This window comes from Rhinoderma darwinii, chromosome 3, assembly GCF_050947455.1.
Source record: "Rhinoderma darwinii isolate aRhiDar2 chromosome 3, aRhiDar2.hap1, whole genome shotgun sequence".
Taxonomy (NCBI): domain Eukaryota; kingdom Metazoa; phylum Chordata; class Amphibia; order Anura; family Rhinodermatidae; genus Rhinoderma; species Rhinoderma darwinii.
In genome coordinates, this window is record NC_134689.1 from 367,239,731 (window position 1) to 367,260,153 (window position 20,423).

Genomic DNA, 20,423 nt, shown 5'->3' on the forward strand with positions numbered 1-20,423 from the left:
TGTGCAGGCGTTTTTCGCAGCGTCCATTACGGACATAATTGGAGCTGTTTTTCCATGGAGTCAATGGAAAACGGCTCCAATTACATCTCAAGAAGTGACAGGCACTTCTGCGGGCGTCTTTTTTACACGGTTTTTTTTTTACAGCGGCACGTAAAAAAATGACCGTCGGCAGAGAACATCGTAAAGCCCATTCGAATGAATGGGCAGATGTTTGCCGGCGCATTGGAGCCGTATTTTCGGACGTAATTTGAGGTTAAAACGCCCGAATTACGTCCGTAAATAGGGTGTGTGAACCCAGCCTTAAGGCCGGGTTCCCACGTAGTGTATACGCTGCAGAATTTCCACAGCAGAATTCTGTGCGTAAATGCTGCAGCATTTACAGTAGCAGCAATGCAGAAATTCCTTCGCAAAGAGCGCAACTCAGAAAAAAAATAAAAATCATATATACCGCAGCGTCACATGGCCTGCAACGTCACCCAGGAAGGCTGGACTACGCGCAGAGAACGGCTTTTTTTTTTTTTCCACAGTGGAATTTCCGTTGGAAAAACTGGACCACCATGTGGTGCTGCGGGTTCCAGGCCGGATACGCTTTGCAGTTTTTACGCAGCGTATCCGGGTCGTGGGAACCCGGCCTTACAGGACAATCTCCACCTACGGTAGATCAGTTTCACACAAAATGTATATAATAACTAGGAGTCAAGTTAAATTATAGTTTATTTCACTATCATACAAAACCTGTGGGCAACGGATTATGAAGGCCAGAATACAAAAAAGGCAGAGAAGTCCATTTTTACGAACAAAAGGGGCTGTGGATCGTTCATAGCAGCTGACTGTATACGGGTATCGGTGGTCCGACCCTCCACATAGCAGCTGACTCTATACGGGTATTGGTGGTCCGACCCTCCACATAGCAGCTGACTGTATACGGGTATCGGTGGTCCGACCCTCCACATAGCAGCTGACTGTATACGGGTATCGGTGGTCCAACCCTCCACATAGCAGCTGACTGTATACGGGTATTGGTGGTCCGACCCTCCACATAGCAGCTGACTGTATACGGGTATCGGTGGTCCGGCCCTCCACATAGCAGACATTAGATGTATTTATAAATGATTTTCTCTTCCACAGTTTGCAGCTCCAGCTTCACCGGACATTTGTACAGGTAGGACAGCAATTCTTCGGTGTAGCCAGTCAGGAAGTAGAACTTCTGAGCAGGCAACTTGCGTATTAGTATGGCACATATGACAATGAGGTTGGCACGGCGCTTGATCACAACTTCATTGGCCAGGCAGCCATGGAACGTGCCAAACATAAATCTGCGAATATAGACATCTTCTATGGTGCGCTCTGCTGCGCCTTCCTCACTGTCTAGGTTACCTGAAAGAGAACCAGAAGAGACGCTGACCGTGCGCAAGCACCAAACAGTAACTGCAAAATAGCCAAAAGCAGCTATTACCGTCATTTCAGATCTCACAACTGCCTAGAAGGGATCATAATGTAAAGTTGTAGATCAAAAAACACAAAGCAGCGTAACAGGACATTATACATAGAGCATTACACATAATCTGGGGGATATTGTGGCTGGCACTGTCTGAGGGAAACTACAGAGCACTGTGGCTGATACTCACAGTTAAAGCAACATACCTGTGACCATATGCTTTTAAAAGGCCAAGGAAATGTGGAACCCCAGCTGCTGCAGAACCTCTGAGATTACCTCTACACATATATATATATATATCTCCATACACATACAGGTCCTTCTCAATGAATTAGAATATCATCAAAAAGTTTATTTATTTCAGTAATTCAATTCAAAAAGTGAAACTCATATTATATAGATTCAATACACAGAGTGATCTATTCCCAGCATTTTTTTTCTTTTAAGGGGAATGTGTCGCGAATGTAAAAAAAATGTTAAGTTAATTTTTTAATTTTTTTCCACATGGTGGGAAGTATTAAAAATTAAATAATAATTCTACATGTTTTCCTATGTTTGCCACCAGAGGGAGCACTTCCCAGAATTACAGCAAGGTGAATAAGGGAAAGCAACCTGACTCACAGCTGCGGTAAATGTGGAAAGAAATCTCACCCCCCCTCCCTCCCCTCCTACAAGCCAGGAAAAGGTGTCTTCAAATTGCTAAGCAATGTCCGGCTCCCATTTTGGGAGAGCTTTTACAATGCAGCTGGTAGAGGCTATAGGACACACCAAATGGCTAAGAATGATGAAAGTCAGAAGGGAAGCCCCTGTGGTGAATGACTTTTCAGTTGACAGGTTCACACGGCGTGTATTTGACGCGGGTTTTTTTGGCGCATTTTACGCGCCAAAAAACGCATCAAAAAACGCTTGATTACGCTTTTCATTTACATAATTGGTAAAGCGCGCTGTTAGTACATACAACGCGCGTTCTTAAAAAACAAGCCATGTCATCTGCTGGTGTTGGTCCTCTGTGTTATATCAAGTCCAGAGTCAGCGCAGCCGTCCAGCAGGACATTTCCCAGCACTTCATGCTTCCCTCTGCTGACAAGCTTTATGGAGATGCTGATTTCATTTTCCAGCAGGACTTGGCACCTGCCCACACTGCCGAAAGTACCAATACCTGGTGTAATAACCACAGTATCACTGCGCTTGATTGGCCAGCAAACTCGCCTGATCTAAACCCCATAGAGAATCTATGGGGTATTGTCAAGAGGAAGATGAGACCCCAGACCCAACAATGCAGACGAGCTGAAGGCCACTATCAAAGCAACCTGGGCTTCCATAACACCTCAGCAGTGCCACAGGCTGATCGCCTCCATGCCACGCTGCATTGATAACACCTCAGCAGTGCCACAGGCTGATCGCCTCCATGCCACGCCGCATTGATAACACCTCAGCAGTGCCACAGGCTGATCGCCTCCATGCCACGCCGCATTCATAACACCTCAGCAGTGCCACAGGCTGATCGCCTCCACGCCGCATTGATAACACCTCAGCAGTGCCACAGGCTGATCGCCTCCATGCCACGCCGCATTGATAACACCTCAGCAGTGCCACAGGCTGATCGCCTCCATGCCACGCTGCATTGATAACACCTCAGCAGTGCCACAGGCTGATCGCCTCCATGCCACGCCGCATTGATAACACCTCAGCAGTGCCACAGGCTGATCGCCTCCATGCCACGCCGCATTCATAACACCTCAGCAGTGCCACAGGCTGATCGCCTCCATGCCACACCGCATTGATAACACCTCAGCAGTGCCACAGGCTGATCGCCTCCACGCCGCATTGATAACACCTCAGCAGTGCCACAGGCTGATCGCCTCCATGCCACGCCGCATTGATAACACCTCAGCAGTGCCACAGGCTGATCGCCTCCATGCCACGCAGCATTGATAACACCTCAGCAGTGCTACAGGCTGATCGCCTCCATGCCACGCCGCATTGATAACACCTCAGCAGTGCCACAGGCTGATCGCCTCCACGCCGCATTGATAACACCTCAGCAGTGCCACAGGCTGATCGCCTCCATGCCACATTGAGAACACCTCAGCAGTGCCACAGGCTGATCGCCTCCATGCCATGCCGCATTGATAACACCTCAGCAGTGCCACAGGCTGATCGCCTCCATGCCACACCGCATTGATAACACCTCAGCAGTGCCACAGGCTGATCGCCTCCATGCCACGCCGCATTGATAACACCTCAGCAGTGCCACAGGCTGATCGCCTCCATGCCAAGCTGCATTGAGAACACCTCAGCAGTGCCACAGGCTGATCGCCTCCATGCCACGCCGCATTGATAACACCTCAGCAGTGCCACAGGCTGATCGTCTCCATGCCACGCCGCATTGATGCAGTAATTCATGCAAAGGAGCCCCGACCAAGTATTGAGGGCATATACTGGACATACTTTTCAGTAGGACGACATTTCGGTATTAAAAATCATTTCTGAAATTGGGCTTATATAATATTCTAATTTTCTGAGACACAAAGATTTGGGTTCCCATAATCCTCAACATTAAAAGAAAAAAAATGCTGGAAATAGATCCCTCTGTGTGTAATAAATCTATAGAATAGGAGTTTCACTTTTTGAATTGAGGATATTCTAGTTCATTGAGAAGGACTAATATATATATATATAGGCCAGCAAAGGTATAGGGCAAGTAACAGCACCAGAACTTCAAAACTGATGGAGAGATGTTGGTTTATTCACCAGAGTGAGCGACGTTTCGGTTCACATCTGAACTTTTCTCAAGTGAGTGGCGCATACGGCTGATAGTCATCATTTTTTTTTTCAAAATTGCGCTTTTATTGCAGTTTGTATACTACTTTTTTGCATGTTACTGCAGCACCCCATATAGATTTATTTCTTACATAGTGGTGCCCATACGTCCCCATCTTCATCTTTATTGCAGTTTGTGCCTTTTTTTTTTCTAGAACAAGTAATACATATTGGAGAGTTGTAGAACTTTTCATTAAAGCTGTAATTAATGTTTAACCCCTTCCCGCCGCAGCTATTTTGCGGATTTTCGCTTTTCTTTCCAAAAGCCATAACTTTTTTATTTTTCTATCAATATTGCCAGATGAGGGCTTGGTTTTTGCGGGACGAGTTGTTGATTTTCACTACACCATTTATTGTACCATATAATGTTGTGGAAATTTATGTAGAGCCATAACTTTATTTTTACGTCGATTGACCGGTATGAGGGCTTATTTTTTGTGAGGCGAGCTGCAGATTCTATTGGTACATGAGACTTTTTGATCACTTTCTATAAAAAAAATTTGTGGGAGATGAAGTGACCACAAAACAGCAATTCTGAAAGTTTTACATTTTTATGGCATTCACTACGTGGACTAAATAATGATATATGGTAATAGTTCGGACTTTTACGGATGCATCGATACCAGTTATGTTCATTTTTTTACATTGTGCTTGAGGACATTGTGCTAGGGGACTTGAACCAGCGATCACTGGATCGATTGCACGATATACGGCAATACTAATGTATTGCAGTATATCGTGATAGTGACAGTCTCCTATGAAACCTTGCCGGAGGCTATAGACCGTGGCATTTGACAGGTTAAGGGTATGTGCACACACACTAATTACGTCCGTAATTGACGGACGTATTTCGGCCGCAAGTCCCGGACCGAACACAGTGCAGGGAGCCGGGCTCCTAGCATCATACTTATGTACGATGCTAGGAGTCCCTGCCTCGCTGCAGGACAACTGTCCCGTACTGTAATCATGTTTTCAGTACGGGACAGTTGTCCTGCAGCGAGGCAGGGACTCCTAGCATCGTACATAAGTATGATGCTAGGAGTCCGGCTCCCTGCACTGTGTTCGGTCCGGTACTTGCGGCCGAAATACGTCCGTCAATTACGGACGTAATTAGTGTGTGTGCACATACCCTAAACTAGCAGAATCATGCTCGTTACCCGCAAGTGTCGGCTGTAACACACAGCCGACACGCTCGTTCTATGGAGCGGGCATAGCTTGTGAGCCCGCTCCAAACTCCCGCACCAGACGTGCGCCTTATACATAAAACGGATGTCAGGAAGGGGTTAAAGAGGAACCGGAGATCCATCTGGTAGGGATTATTTTTTTTAAACTAGTGCATGTAAAAAGTGGAGGCGTTGCATAGCAACAAGTCAGATTGCAGCTCTGGAAGCTATACACTGCAGCATGAATAGCAATAATGGGCAATGAAACCCTCCTGATGTGTCGACAGCAGAGACTGCCGCCCATTTAATGGCACCTCTTTTATCTGGATTTCTACTTTGAGTTCCGGTCAATTCTGTCATCATGAAGAATTCCTGATCCTACAAGAGCTGTCTTCCTTATCCCTAACATTCCCTCGTGACTGAACAAAGTGCCCTGTCCCTTTTCAGATTTCACATGTACAGTATATCGTCTAGTTATAAAGATCGTACTTGTATGAAGAGAAAGCCAGCCCTTCCGGTGGGCGATGTAATGCGGGGGATGTGCCTCCTCATAGGTTACGGGTTTGTCTCCTTTACCCACACGTACACGAGCTGCGCGGTTCTACAAACAAAAACAGAAGGCTTGAAATATACAATACAAATTGTCTTAACCTGTAGTTGAGAAGACCAATGTCCACCCATTATAGGGGGTGTGGGAGATTAGAAAAAAAACAAGTGTCACCCTTTTCATGACATATCCGTCAAACGGATACCTTTATAGCCTATAGACATGTTCTTGGCGCTTCCTCAAAGTGGCCATACATCCGTTAAATGTTAACTTTTTTTTTTCTTCTTTAAACTGGATGCCTCTGGATAGAAAAGCCTAGTTGACAAATTTATCCGGCAAAAAAAGGTATACTCTACTTATACTGCCCGGCGGAGGCCAAAACGACAATCTTTAGGCGTCCGTCGGTATAATGGGAGCCTGTGCGTACGTTTGACGTATATGCGCCAGAAGCTTTTCGAAAGCTTACCGGGAAATCGCAGTGTGAAAGGGGCCTAACTGGTAAATGAATGGAAATATTTTCTTCACTATATACCACACGTAGAGAAATAAAGACAGTGTCACTTTTGTGCTTACCTTTAAACAAACTGCGCTCGTCTGAATATAGCGAATCTGAGAATGGCGCGGGAAAACGACTTCTAGTCCTCCAAGAAAAACCTACAAATAAAAATTAAATGAATATTTAGCTTTGCTGTTTGTTAATCTCCTGTGAGTATAGGAAAGTATATCCTCTTTATGGACGTTCTGCTGTACTTTTTGCGAGTGGTTGACAATCTCCAATGATCCCATTTATTTCTATTAGGAATGCTTGGCGTACATGCAAAACTTTACCATAGTCAGCAGCAAATGATTGGGAAAGTTACGTGCGCTGGATTCATCATGGACGACGTGTCATTACACCCCGATGGCATATATATGAGAAAGAAAGAGTCATAAGCTATGTATAAAGTACAAAAGACAATTTTATTTCATATAATTACATATAATTTACATAAGTAATTTGATAAAAACATGGCGAGGTTTGTAAAAAGAAGAAATATGCCTGTGGGTCACATTTGGAAAGTATACGACCATGGGCACACTAGTATAGTAGAATATGGGTGACACAGGAGCATACAGGTATATAGTATAATGGTAAGTATTTATAAGAAGTAAACTGCTATTTTTCAAGTTTGTAGCTCACATTAATGTGTCACCATCATCCCAGAAGAGGGAAGATAGATCATCCAGGGAGAATCACTCATTGCTCAAATGCACAGCTAGCAATTTAATCAGCACTACTGATGTTCAGGGGAAAGGAAATTTTGATGTCAAAAAAATGAAAGTGCCGTGCAGGAAAATCCCCAATGATAGTACAAAGTGCCATCCAATCTAAAGAGTCCAAAGACTTATTGTCCTAACTGCACTCTGTGTGCAAAATATGCATAATATGCACGGCTACTACTCCGGAGTCACCAGATAGAGCCAGAGAGCGTACACTCACCCATGGTTGAAAAACATAAAGGTCGTGATCCACAGACAGTGAAAGGCCACCCCAACGCGCGTTTCGCTGTATCAGCTTCCTCAGGGGGTCTGATCTAGCCTATATCCTGTCCACCCTTTTATATTGTCCCACGGCCCGGATCGCAGAGAAGGAGAAGGATAGGAGAGAGGTTCCGGGTGTCAGTCCTCATCACAGGTCCACGGCGCATGCGCGGGATTGTTGCGTAGACCACGAGAACTCGGTCACCAGTCATCACGCCCCGTCTGCGCACGCGCGTCTCCAAAGACGCGTCTCCATGGAGATCGCGCAAGCGCAGAAAGGCGTATAGAAGAGAGGGGACCGAGTCACGCGTCCAGCATCCCTGCTCATGCGCAACCCCAATGATGTGGTCTGTATATGGTTAGGTAAATCTATCTTTAGATGGACGGCACCCCGTCCCCAGGAAAAAAACCCCGAGACGAACCCGGAACGGCACATACAGGGGAAGATTGGCTATAGATGCCATGACAAATATCAAGATATTAAGATTTGATCATTAAATGATGTACATATGTTTAAAATAAAGGGGGTACTAACAGGGAATATATATATATATTATGTATATAGAATAAGTGGAGAGGGAGCAAATAATAAAAATTAGTGAAGAAATATATATTAAATTTTAAATTGTAAGACCGAGACTAATGCTCGGATATGAGAGTATCACTAGTAGGTAAAGAAAGAGAGGGGGGGGGAGACAAACAGGAAAAGAATGATGGGAAGGGGAGAAAGGGGGGGGTAGGGAAGGGGAGAGGGAAAAAAAAGGGGGGGGGAGGGGGGGGAAAGGAAGAAGGGAAGGAGAAAAGGGGGGGGGAGGGGGGAAAAAGAAAGGGTAAGGGTAACAAAAAGTGCACAAAAAAGATTGAATGAATACATGGAAAGTGTGTAAATCACTTGTGATAATATTAACTAATATGACAGTACACAAATTATACTGATAAGTGAAAAAGAGCTGAACATTATAAAGAGCATGTAATCGCAAATATATATGTGAATAAAAATATATATATATATATATATGTACAACGGAATTTATCAAGGGTCTCAAAAAAGGATGACGAGAAGAAGATATCATCCCAGCCATCTTACTTCACACTATAGAAGATATGTAATGTTGGGACATATTCTTCATTTCGTATCCAAATAATTGCTGTTCATCAGTTGAATAGTCATGTCTCAAAATGTTCCAGTATGAATCGTGATCATCCAACACGAGAAAATCCTCATAGACGAACTACGACCGGATCTGAATCTAGAGGTGGGGACAAAAGGTTAGTAACATTTTCCAGGTGGAGCAGGTATATACTAAAACATAAAATCGCCTAAAAAAACGCAGAAGATTATAGTGAATAAGAATATTCTATAAAAAGGGAGAAAAGCTCAAATTTTCATTTAGACCGGAGGGGGTCATGGTACCGAGGGTAATAATCCATCTGCACTCTTTTTGTGCTAAGATTTTGATCGCATTACCCCCTCTGACACCACAATGTACCGCGTCTATGCCTCGCACCAGAAACTTTTTTTTTTTTTTTTTCCCTCTCCCCTTCCCTACCCCCCCCTTTCTCCCCTTCCCATCATTCTTTTCCTGTTTGTCTCCCCCCCCCTCTCTTTCTTTACCTACTAGTGATACTCTCATATCCGAGCATTAGTCTCGGTCTTACAATTTAAAATTTAATATATATTTCTTCACTAATTTTTATTATTTGCTCCCTCTCCACTTATTCTATATACATAATATATATATATATATTCCCTGTTAGTACCCCCTTTATTTTAAACATATGTACATCATTTAATGATCAAATCTTAATATCTTGATATTTGTCATGGCATCTATAGCCAATCTTCCCCTGTATGTGCCGTTCCGGGTTCGTCTCGGGGTTTTTTTCCTGGGGACGGGGTGCCGTCCATCTAAAGATAGATTTACCTAACCATATACAGACCACATCATTGGGGTTGCGCATGAGCAGGGATGCTGGACGCGTGACTCGGTCCCCTCTCTTCTATACGCCTTTCTGCGCTTGCGCGATCTCCATGGAGACGCGTCTTTGGAGACGCGCGTGCGCAGACGGGGCGTGATGACTGGTGACCGAGTTCTCGTGGTCTACGCAACAATCCCGCGCATGCGCCGTGGACCTGTGATGAGGACTGACACCCGGAACCTCTCTCCTATCCTTCTCCTTCTCTGCGATCCGGGCCGTGGGACAATATAAAAGGGTGGACAGGATATAGGCTAGATCAGACCCCCTGAGGAAGCTGATACAGCGAAACGCGCGTTGGGGTGGCCTTTCACTGTCTGTGGATCACGACCTTTATGTTTTTCAACCATGGGTGAGTGTACGCTCTCTGGCTCTATCTGGTGACTCCGGAGTAGTAGCCGTGCATATTATGCATATTTTGCACACAGAGTGCAGTTAGGACAATAAGTCTTTGGACTCTTTAGATTGGATGGCACTTTGTACTATCATTGGGGATTTTCCTGCACGGCACTTTCATTTTTTTGACATCAAAATTTCCTTTCCCCTGAACATCAGTAGTGCTGATTAAATTGCTAGCTGTGCATTTGAGCAATGAGTGATTCTCCCTGGATGATCTATCTTCCCTCTTCTGGGATGATGGTGACACATTAATGTGAGCTACAAACTTGAAAAATAGCAGTTTACTTCTTATAAATACTTACCATTATACTATATACCTGTATGCTCCTGTGTCACCCATATTCTACTATACTAGTGTGCCCATGGTCGTATACTTTCCAAATGTGACCCACAGGCATATTTCTTCTTTTTACAAACCTCGCCATGTTTTTATCAAATTACTTATGTAAATTATATGTAATTATATGAAATAAAATTGTCTTTTGTACTTTATACATAGCTTATGACTCTTTCTTTCTCATATATATGCCATGCTATCAGTGAGTTTGCTATCTCATGACATTGTGGGGGTACTTTATACCAATGTGGGTTGTACCCAACCATTTACCTGTCCCTGTGAGACATCTGTTTATAATTACACCCCGATGTAAACATCGGCAGGGATTTAACCCCTTAGTGTTACCAATACGCCTTTTCACGTCGATCACTAAGGGGCCTTAGGCTAGGCTGACGCCTTTTAACGTTCGCCTAGTCTAAGTCTTGCAGCTGGAGCCGGGGCTCTGCTGTCTGATGACAGCTGAGCTCCTGCTCCAACGCCCGCGATCGAAGTTTACTTCGATCGCGGCCGGTTAACCCGTTAAATGCCGCCGTCAATAGCAACCGCGGCATTTAACTTTGTTTACAAAGGGAGTGAGCTCCCTCTGTCACCCATCGGCGGCCCGCGAATGCAATCGAGGGTCTCCGATGGGGTGTCATGGCAGCCGGGGGCCTGATAAAAGCCCCCAGGTCTGCCCTGGACATATGCCTGTTACGACGCGCCGGAGGCACGTCCTAACAGATTGCCTGTCAGATTTACACTGACAGGCAATAATGCTCTGGTATACGAAGTATACCAGAGCATTATAGCAGCGATCGGAATATCGCACAGTAAAGTCCCCTAGTGGGACTAGTAAAATAAATAATAAATGTGAAATAAAGATTATGAATAAAAATTACATTAAATAAAAAAAATTTTTTTTTCCATAAAAAGTGGTTTTATTTAGTAAAAGTGTAAAAAATAAATAAAAGTACACACATATGGTATCGCCGCGACCGTAATGACTCCATTAATAAAGTTAATATGTCATTTAAACCGCAAGGTGAACACCGTAAAAAAAAAACGCAAAAAACAATGGCTAAATTGCCATTTTTTTCCATTGCCCCCCCAAAAAGTCATAATAAAAATGAATCAATAAGTGCCATGCACCCCAAAACAGTACCAATCAAAACTACGTCTCGTCCCGCAGAAAACAAGCCCAAAAAATCACTACATTGATGGAAAAATAAAAAAGTTACGGCTCTTGGAATGCAACGATGCAAAAACAAATAATTTTAGTTCAAAAGTGTTTTAAAAGTCGTAAAACATAAAAAACCGCTACATATGTGGTATCGCCGTAATCGTACCGACCCATAGAATAAAGGTAACATGTTATTTACGTCGCATAGTGAACGGCGTCAATTTAAAAACGCATAGAACAATGGTGGAATTTCAGTTTTTTTTTATAATCCCCCCAAAAAAAGTTAATAAAAGTTAATAAAAAAATTATATGTACCCAAAAATGGTGCTAATAAAAAGTACAACTAATTCCGCAAAAAAGAAGTCCTCATACAGCTATGTAGACGAAAAAATAAGAACGTTATAGCTCTTTGAATGCGACTATAGAAAAACGTATAAAATAGCTTGGTCATTAGGGCCTAAAATGGGCTGGTCACTAAAGGGTTAAACTGAGTTATATTACAAAGCTTATTATTTTCCTATATGGGGAGCTTCAGGGGGTTTTCTAATTGTAAGACAATCCCATGTTCATATTAAAGCATTTGGACATCATAGAGATTGTCCCCCGCTCAGGACACCCATCTATGAACCATTAGTTAGGCCTCATGCACACGACCGTATTTTTTCCCACGCGTAAATACTGGCGTAAATACGGGTCCGGTGTCACACTTATTCGACCCGTTTTGCACCAGTATTCCACCCGTATTTACGGGCACGTTTTTGGCTGCAAAATTACACTGCAGTAATCGGCAGCCCCTTCTCTCTATCAGTGCAGGACAGAGAGAAGGGACAGCCCTTTCTGTAATAAAGGTTAAAGAAATTCATACTTACCCGGCCGTTGTCTTGGTGACGCTTCCCTCTTGACATCCAGCCCGACATCCCTGGATGACGCGGCAGTCCATGTGACCGCTGCAGCCTGTTATTGGTCTGTGATTGGCTGCAGCGGTCATATGGGCTGTAACGTCGTCCAGGGATGTCGGGCCGGATGTCGAGAGGGACACGTCACCAAGGCAACGGCCGGGAGACCGGACTGGAGGAAGTTCTCGGTAAGTATGAACGTCTTGTTTTTTTTTACAGGTTGCTCTATATTCTGATCGGAATTCACTGTACAGGGTGCTGAAAGAGTTACTGCCGATCAGTTAAAGAGGCTCTGTCACCAGATTTTGCAACCCCTATCTGCTATTGAAGCAGATCGGCGCTGCAATGTAGATTACAGTAACGTTTTTATTTTTAAAAAACGAGCATTTTTGGCCAAGTTATGACCATTTTTTTATTTATGCAAATGAGGCTTGCAAAAGTACAACTGGGCGTGTTTAAAGTAAAAGTACAACTGGGCGTGTATTATGTGCGTACATCGGGGCGTTTTTACTACTTTTACTAGCTGGGCGTTCTGACGAGAAGTATCATCCACTTCTCTTCAGAACGCCCAGCTTCTGGCAGTGCAGACACAGCCGTGTTCTCCAGAGATCACGCTGTGACGTCACTCACAGGTCCTGCATCGTGTCAGACGAGCGAGGACACATCGGCACCAGAGGCTACAGATGATTCTGCAGCAGCATCGGCGTTTGCAGGTAAATCGATGTAGCTACTTACCTGCAAACGCCGATGCTGCTGCAGAATCAACTGTAGCGTCTGGTGCCGATGTGTCCTCGCTCGTCTGACACGATGCAGGACCTGGGGCAGGAAGTGAGTGACGTCACAGCGTGATCTCTCGAGAACGCGCTGTGTCTGCACTGCCAGAAGCTGGGCGTTGTGAAGAGAAGTGGATGATACTTCTCATCAGAACGCCCAGCTAGTAAAAGTAGTAAAAACGCCCCGATGTACGCACATAATACACGCCCAGTTGGACTTTAGCAAGCCTCATTTGCATAAATACAAAAATGGTCATAACTTGGCCAAAAATGCTCGTTTTTTAAAAATAAAAACGTTACTGTAATCTACATTGCAGCGCCGATCTGCTGCAATAGCAGATAGGGGTTGCAAAATCTGGTGACAGAGCCTCTTTAACTCTTTCAGCTCCCTGGACAGTGACTATTTACTGACGTCGCTTAGCAACGCTGCCGTAATGACGGGTGCACACATGTAGCCACCCGTCATTACGGGAGCTCCATAGACTTCTATGGACTGTCTGTGCCGTTATTACGGCCTGAAATAGGACATGTTCTATCTTTTTCAACGGCACGGGCACCTTCCCGTAAGAAAACGGGCCAATAGAAGTCTATGAGCCCGTTATTACGGGTCGTAATTACGACCCGTAATAACGGGTGTTTTTACGGTCATGTGCATTAGTTGTATAAATATATAGTGACATCTGCAGGAAGAATGCTATTAATTCTATAGATGAGAGAAGGTAAGGCCTCTGCTGGCTCGGTTGCCTTGGGGGGGGGGGGGGGGGGGTACTTTCCAAGTAGTTATGGAAGCGGCCTCTAGTGTCCCTGAAAATGATTCTTTAATGTAGCCATGACGGCCGTGATGTGCAGACACAAATATGACTGGTTGACCCGGGTATGACGCGGAGACATGGGTATGATACAGGTATAACATATATAATAAACGTGCCCACCATGTACGATTTCATCACCACACGCAGGCACAAACTTGCAGAAGAAAATAATTGTTAATAAATATGGCGTCTGTAATACCAGCAGCCAAGCATGCAGCGCACTACAGAGATCCTGGGTTTAGCTGCCACGCCACACTGTACGTTATAATAGGGGCAGCACCTCTAGGTGACAATACCGTCCCCCTAATCATTTCCTCACAACAAAATGTTCAGACCCCCCCGGGTGCCCGCAACATCCCTGTTACCTGCAGCCGGCTCGTCGCACTACACATGGAGGCCGCCATCTTTAGAATGTACCACAGCGCTATCCGTAGGCAGGAAACAAGCACGACCTTGCCATTGAGCCACAACAGCGACACCTACAGGGCGGATTCGAGAAGGGAGCCTGGCGTTAGCAAAGGAAACCTGACGTCCTCCAAGCGACTGAATAATAGTGTATTCTGATAATATGATAACTGATATTCTGGCTGCTGCCAGAAAATAGACAACATGAAAGTACAGGAGTGAATATAATGCAGTCCATACCACAAGACCCTGGGTTTTCCTTCCTCTTCTGTCCTAGTGTTAAAAAAACCTAGTAGTGTCTGTTTCTGGGAAAGCTGGGTGACAAATAAAATAGTTGTCATTAGCGCACCTGGCGTGGTCTGACAGGAAGACGCTTACGTGCGCCGGGTCTTCTGGGTTTGGGTCTCCGATATTTTATAGCTATGGCTCTTTTCATACCAATTTTAGGCCTCATGCCCACTTCAGTTATTTTCTTCAGTGTGCTACCCGGTTTTTTTAACTGATATCACCCTGACACATTCATTTCTATGGGGCCATGCACAATTCTGTTATTTTAACGGAACCATGAGGCCGTTCCGACAAAAATAGAACAGGTCCTACTCCTGTCCGTTTTTGACGGAACACATACCTCCCAACCGTCCCAGATCCGGCGGGTCAGTCCCGGTTTCTCACCGCCCTCCCGCTGTGTGCTGCATCAGAACAGCTGATCGCTGCTGACTGCAGCAGCGATCAGAAGAAGGCAGGAGTCTTGCGGCGGTGTTCTCACTGGAATCGATGCCGGCCCGTGAGTGGACCAGTCCAGTCACCTGACCTGTCATCTGACCTCACCGGTCAGGTGACTGGACTGGTTCACTCCCGGGCCGGCATCGACACCAGTGAGAACGCCGCTGCAAGACTCCTGCCTTCTTCTGACGGATGATGGGGCTATTCACACGACCGATTTTTTGACGGCCCGGGAAACCTGGCCGTCAAAAAATGGGACATGCCCTGTTTTCGGCCGTTTACCCGGCCGCCCTGCTCCCATAGAAGTCTATGGGGCCGGGTAATACACGGACATCACCGGATGTGTCCCGAGTGACGGCCGTGTCTTCCGTCGCTCGTGCACTCTCCTCCTCCTCACAGAGCAGAGTTCATGTGAGGAGGAGGAGGAGGGTCTTTTTTTTTGCTCACTGTAGGAGTTGGAATCCCCAATCCCCTGGGGCTGGGTGGCATTGCCTGCAGGGGGCTGGGTGGCATTGCCTGCAGGGGGCTGGGTGGCATTACCTACAGGGGGTTGGGTGGCATTACCTACAGGGGGCTGGGTGGCATTACCTACAGGGGGCTGGGTGGCATTACCTACCAGGGAGGCTGTGTGGCATTACCTACAGGGGGCTGTGTGGCATTACCTACCAGGGAGGATGTGTGGCATTATCTACAGGGGGCTTTGTGGCATTACCTACCAGGGGGCTGTGTGTGGCAACAAATTTAAATTTAAATTCATCCGATTTTAAAACGGACAGGGAAAAAAACAGATGCAAAACGGGTCAAAATCGGCCGTTAAAAACGGCAACACGGCCCGGAACAGAATCGGAACAGATCATCCGACACTCGGACGGCAATGTGGCACCTACAGGGGGACTGTGTGTGGAGCTATCTACAGGGGTGCTGTGTGTGGCGCTATCTACAGGGGGCTGTGTGTGGCGCTATGTACAGGGGGCTGTGTGTGTGGAGCTATCTACAGGGGGCTGTGTGTGGCACTATATACAGGGGGCTGTATCTGACGCTATGTACAGGGGGGCTGTATCTGGCGCTATGTACAGGGGGGCTGTGTCTGGCACTATCTACAGGGGGCTGTATCTGACGCTATGTACAGGGGGGCTGTGTGTACAGCTATGTACAGGGGGGCTGTGTGTGGCGCTATCTACAGGGGGCTGTGTGTGGCGCTATCTACAGGGGGCTGTATCTGACGCTATCTACAGGGGGCTGTGTGTGGAGCTATCTACAGGGTGGCTGTGTCTGTTACTATCTACAGGGGGGTTGTGTCTGGCACTATCTACAGGGGGCCGTGTCTGGAGCAATCTACAGGGGGGCTGTGTGTGGAGCTATATACTGGGGGGCTGTGTGTGGCACTATGTACAGGGGGGGCTGTGTGTACAGCTATGTACAGGGGGGCTGTGTGTGGCGCTATCTACAGGGGTCTGTGTGTGGCGCTATTTACAGGGGGCTGTATCTGACGCTATCTACAGGGGGCTGTGTGTGGAGCTATCTACAGGGGGGCTGTGTCTGGCACTATCTACAGGGGGGCTGTGTGTGGAGCTGTCTACAGGGAGGCTGTGTGTGGAGCAATCTACAGGGGGGCTTTGGTGGATGATTTTTCCATTGACCGGTAGCAGAGTTACACAACTGGAAAAAAAAAATCCCCATCATGTAACTCTGCTACCTGTCAATTGAAAAGTCATCCACCACAGGGTCTCCCTCTTGACTTTCATTGTTCTCAGCCTTTTGGTTTGTCCTGCAGCCGCTTTCGCCGTGATGAGCAAATGTTATACCCAAGATAGGAAAAGTAACACAAAGACGATATAACCGGATCCATAATATCTGTGATATCCAGACAGTCTAGAGATCCGCAGTGAGAATGTGCGCGCGTTATTTGCAGAAGGATTTGGCCGTGATTTGATGTGTTTATGCGGAATATTGGGCGTGGTTAGGGGGCGGGACTTAAAAATTTCCCTCTTTTCCGAATTCAAAAGTTCGGAGGTATGGGAACTGTCTCGGCCATTCCATTCATTTGGTCCTTTGAAACAACGAACTGGACATGGAAGCCGTGTTTCATGGATCCGTCATTAGCGGCCATACGATGGGCAATGGAAGTGTACATGAGGCCTTAGTCTATGATTTTTCAAGACTGGAATATATCAAGATAAAATGCCAACATCATCGTGAGATGGACATACATTTGTTTCGATATTTCCGTTTTCATTTCTTTTTTTAAAAAACATGTACAAAAACCGCCACCTAAAATAGGAAACGGGTTTCAGGCTGGGTTCACACAACCTATTTTAAGGCGTAAACAAGGCGTATTATGCCTCGATTTACGCCTGAAAATAGGGCTACAATACGTCGGCAAACATCTGCCCATTCATTTGAATGGGTTTGCCGACGTACTGTGCAGACGACCTGTAATTTACGCGTCGTCGTTTGACAGCTGTCAAACGACGACGCGTAAATTGACTGCCTCGAGAAAGAAGTGCAGGGCACTTCTTTGCAACGTAATTTGAGCCGTTCTTCATTGAACTCAATGAAGAGCAGCTCAAGATTTACGAGCGTCACAGGCGCCTCGCATAATACGAGGAGGAGCTTTTACGGCTGAAACGAGGCAGCTGTTTTCTCCTGAAAACAGTCTGTCATTTCAGCCGTAAAAGCCTCTCATCGTGTGCACATACCCTTAGGGTAAGCCCAAGGTTAGGTGATAGACAAATGCTATCAAATCAGTTCACCCTGTGTTCCCAATTGTATATAGATGACCGATGTCGGAGAGCAGACACAGACACACAGTGGTTGGTCTGATGGAGTCTCTAAGGACATTCCCTCAGGCCCCTTCTTTTATTGTATAACAAAATGGGAGCACATTTTAGAGCATCATTTGATACAACACCTATCATTCCACAGTAGTTAGGCGTTGATCACCAATTACATAGTACGGTTGAAAAAAGACACATGTCCATCAGGTGCAACCAAGGGATGGGAAAGGGAAGGGAAACATTTGTACACTTAGGAGCGAATATTTTTTTGTTCTAGGAAATTATCTAAGCCTTTTTTTAAAGCCATCTACTGTCCCTGCGGTGACTATTCCATAGATTCACAGTTCTCACAGTCAGGGTATGTGCACATGACCTCTTTTGAGACGTAATGGAGGCGTTTTACGCCTCGAATTACGCCTGATAAGACGGCTCCAATACGTCGGCAAACATCTGCCCATTGCTTGCAATGGGTCTTACGATGTTCTGTGCAGACGAGCTGTCATTTTACGCGTCGCTGTCAAAAGACGGCTCGTAAAATTACGCCCGCGGCAAAGAAGTGCAGGACACTTCTTGGGATGTAATTGAAGCCGTTTTTCATTGACTCCAATGAAAACCAGCTCCAATTACGTCCGTAAAAGACACCGCAAAAAACGTGTACACGTGTAAAAACGTCTGAAATTCTGGAGCTGTTTTCTCCTGAAAACAGCACCGTAATTTAAGACGTATTTGGCGTTGTCGTGTGCACATACCCTAAAGAAGGCTTGTCGTCTATGCAGGTTGAACCTTTTTTCTCCAGACGGAGGGAGTGCCCCCTTGTTTTTTGAGGGGGTTTTATATGGAACAGGATTTCACCATATTTTTTGTATGGGCCATCAATATATTTATATAAGTTAATCATGTCCCCACTTAGTCGTCTTTTTTCAAGGCAAAATAGGTTTAATTATTTTAATCTTTCCTCATAACTTAGATTCTCCATGCCCCTTATTAGCTTTGTTGCTCTTCTTTGGATTTTTTCTAACTCCAGAGCATCTTTTCTATGAACTGGAACCCAGAACTGAACTGCATATTCTAGATGAGGCCTCACTAATGCTTTGTAAAGTGGTAATATTACATTCCCGCGAGTCCATGCCACTTTTAATACACAACAATATCCTGCTGGCCTTTGAAGCAGCTGATTGACATTGCATGCTGTTATTTAGTTTATGATTTACAAGTACACCCAGATCCTTCTCAACAAGTGACTCCCCCAGTGTATCTCCCCCTAGGACATATGATGCATGCAGATAGTTGGTACCCAGATGCATAACTTTACACTTATCACATTAAACTTCATTTGCCAACTGGACGTCCAAACACTAAGGCCCCATGCACACAACCGTATTTTTCATCAGTAATTACTGACCCATTCATGTCTATTGGCCACGGACACCTTTCAGTATTTTTACTTAGGGTATGTTCACACGCAAACTCAAAAACCTCTGAAAATACGGAGCTGTTTTGAAGGAAAAACAGCTCCTGATTTTCAGACGTTTTTTAAGCCACTCGCGATTTTCGCAGCGTTTTTCACCGTGTTTTTTTGGAGCTTTTTTCAATAGAGTCCATGAAAAACGGCTCCAAAAACGTCCCAAGAAGTGTCCTGCACTTCTTTTTCGCGGCCGTTTTTTTACGCGGACATTTTTCAAAATGGTCCCATAAAAAAACGGCCCATCGGAACAGAACGCCGTTTTTCCCATTGAAATCAATGGGCAGATGTTTGGAGGCGTTCTGCTTCAGATTTTTCAGGCGTTTATGGCCCTGAAAAACGGCCGAAAATAGGCCATGTGAACATACCCTAATGGGTGTCCGTGCTGAAAAAATGATAGAACCTGTCCTATTCTTGTCAGTAATTACGGCAAGGACTCTCCCATAGAAGTCTATTGGAGCTTCCGTAAATACGGACGGCTACGGATGTTCCATTTACGGAAGCGTTGCTATGCAACATGCTGATTACATCATTTGCATCCTACCTGTGATGACAGGGATAGGGAAACAGACAAGTGAGCCCTAATCTACCCGCCACTCAGTCCCTGCCTACTTGCAACGACCCGCCCTAGGCGACGGGGTACAACTGGGCGACGGTCCCTACACTCAGTAAGTGCACGACAGACAACCAGACAAGGAAACACAGAACAAAGGGAAACGGGGCAGTTGCCCACGGCAACATCGTGAGCAACAAGAGTAGTAAACGAGCCGAGTCAAACCAGGAGAGTACGAGGTGCCAAACGTAGAGCAGGAAAGTAGTGAACAAGCCGAGTCAAACCAGGAGTGTACGAGGTACCAAACGCAGAGCAGAAGAGTAGTCAGTAAGCCAGGGTCAATACGAAGCAGGGACAAGTAGTTCTAGAAGCTGCAGCAGGGCCAGGAAACCAACAGAGAAGAATCACTAGCAAGGAGGAACAGGAAAGGCAGGTATAAATAGACAGAGGGCGGGAGCTAGCTCCGTCTGGCCAGGCTGTGATAGGCTCTCCCACTCCTAAGCCTGCCATCCTGAGTGGTGGAAGATGGAGTCAGTCTCACAGACATAGAAGCAGGTGCAGACTGATTACCTATGGGCGTGGATACAGAAGCTGTGCCTGGCAGATCCTTAACAGTACCCACCCTTTCTAGATGGACCTGGTTTATTGGGGAAACGAA

General features: G+C 45.7%; 1 protein-coding gene across 1 annotated transcript; it reads right to left on the reverse strand.

Moving 5' to 3' along the window:
- Positions 1-696: 696 nt before the first annotated feature.
- MRPS24 (mitochondrial ribosomal protein S24) lies at positions 697-14,324 on the reverse strand. The gene is made up of 4 exons (XM_075855366.1): positions 14,211-14,324; positions 6,545-6,625; positions 5,914-6,025; positions 697-1,377 (listed from the first exon to the last, which is right to left on the reverse strand). Exons 1-4 carry the CDS (start codon positions 14,247-14,249, stop codon positions 1,094-1,096), a joined length of 516 nt encoding a protein of 171 aa, XP_075711481.1. The 5' UTR covers positions 14,250-14,324; the 3' UTR covers positions 697-1,093.
- Between the last annotated feature and the right edge of the window lie 6,099 nt (positions 14,325-20,423).

Coding starts and splice junctions, on each gene's coding strand:
- MRPS24 (XM_075855366.1), bottom strand. CDS start 14,249: ATGGCGGCCTCCATGTGTAGTGCGACGAGCCGGCTGCAG. Junction 6,026..6,544: donor CGAGCGCAGTTTGTTTAAAG/GTAAGCACAAAA, acceptor TTTTGTTTGTAG/AACCGCGCAGCTCGTGTACG. Junction 1,378..5,913: donor CTGGCTTTCTCTTCATACAA/GTACGATCTTTA, acceptor GTTCTCTTTCAG/GTAACCTAGACAGTGAGGAA.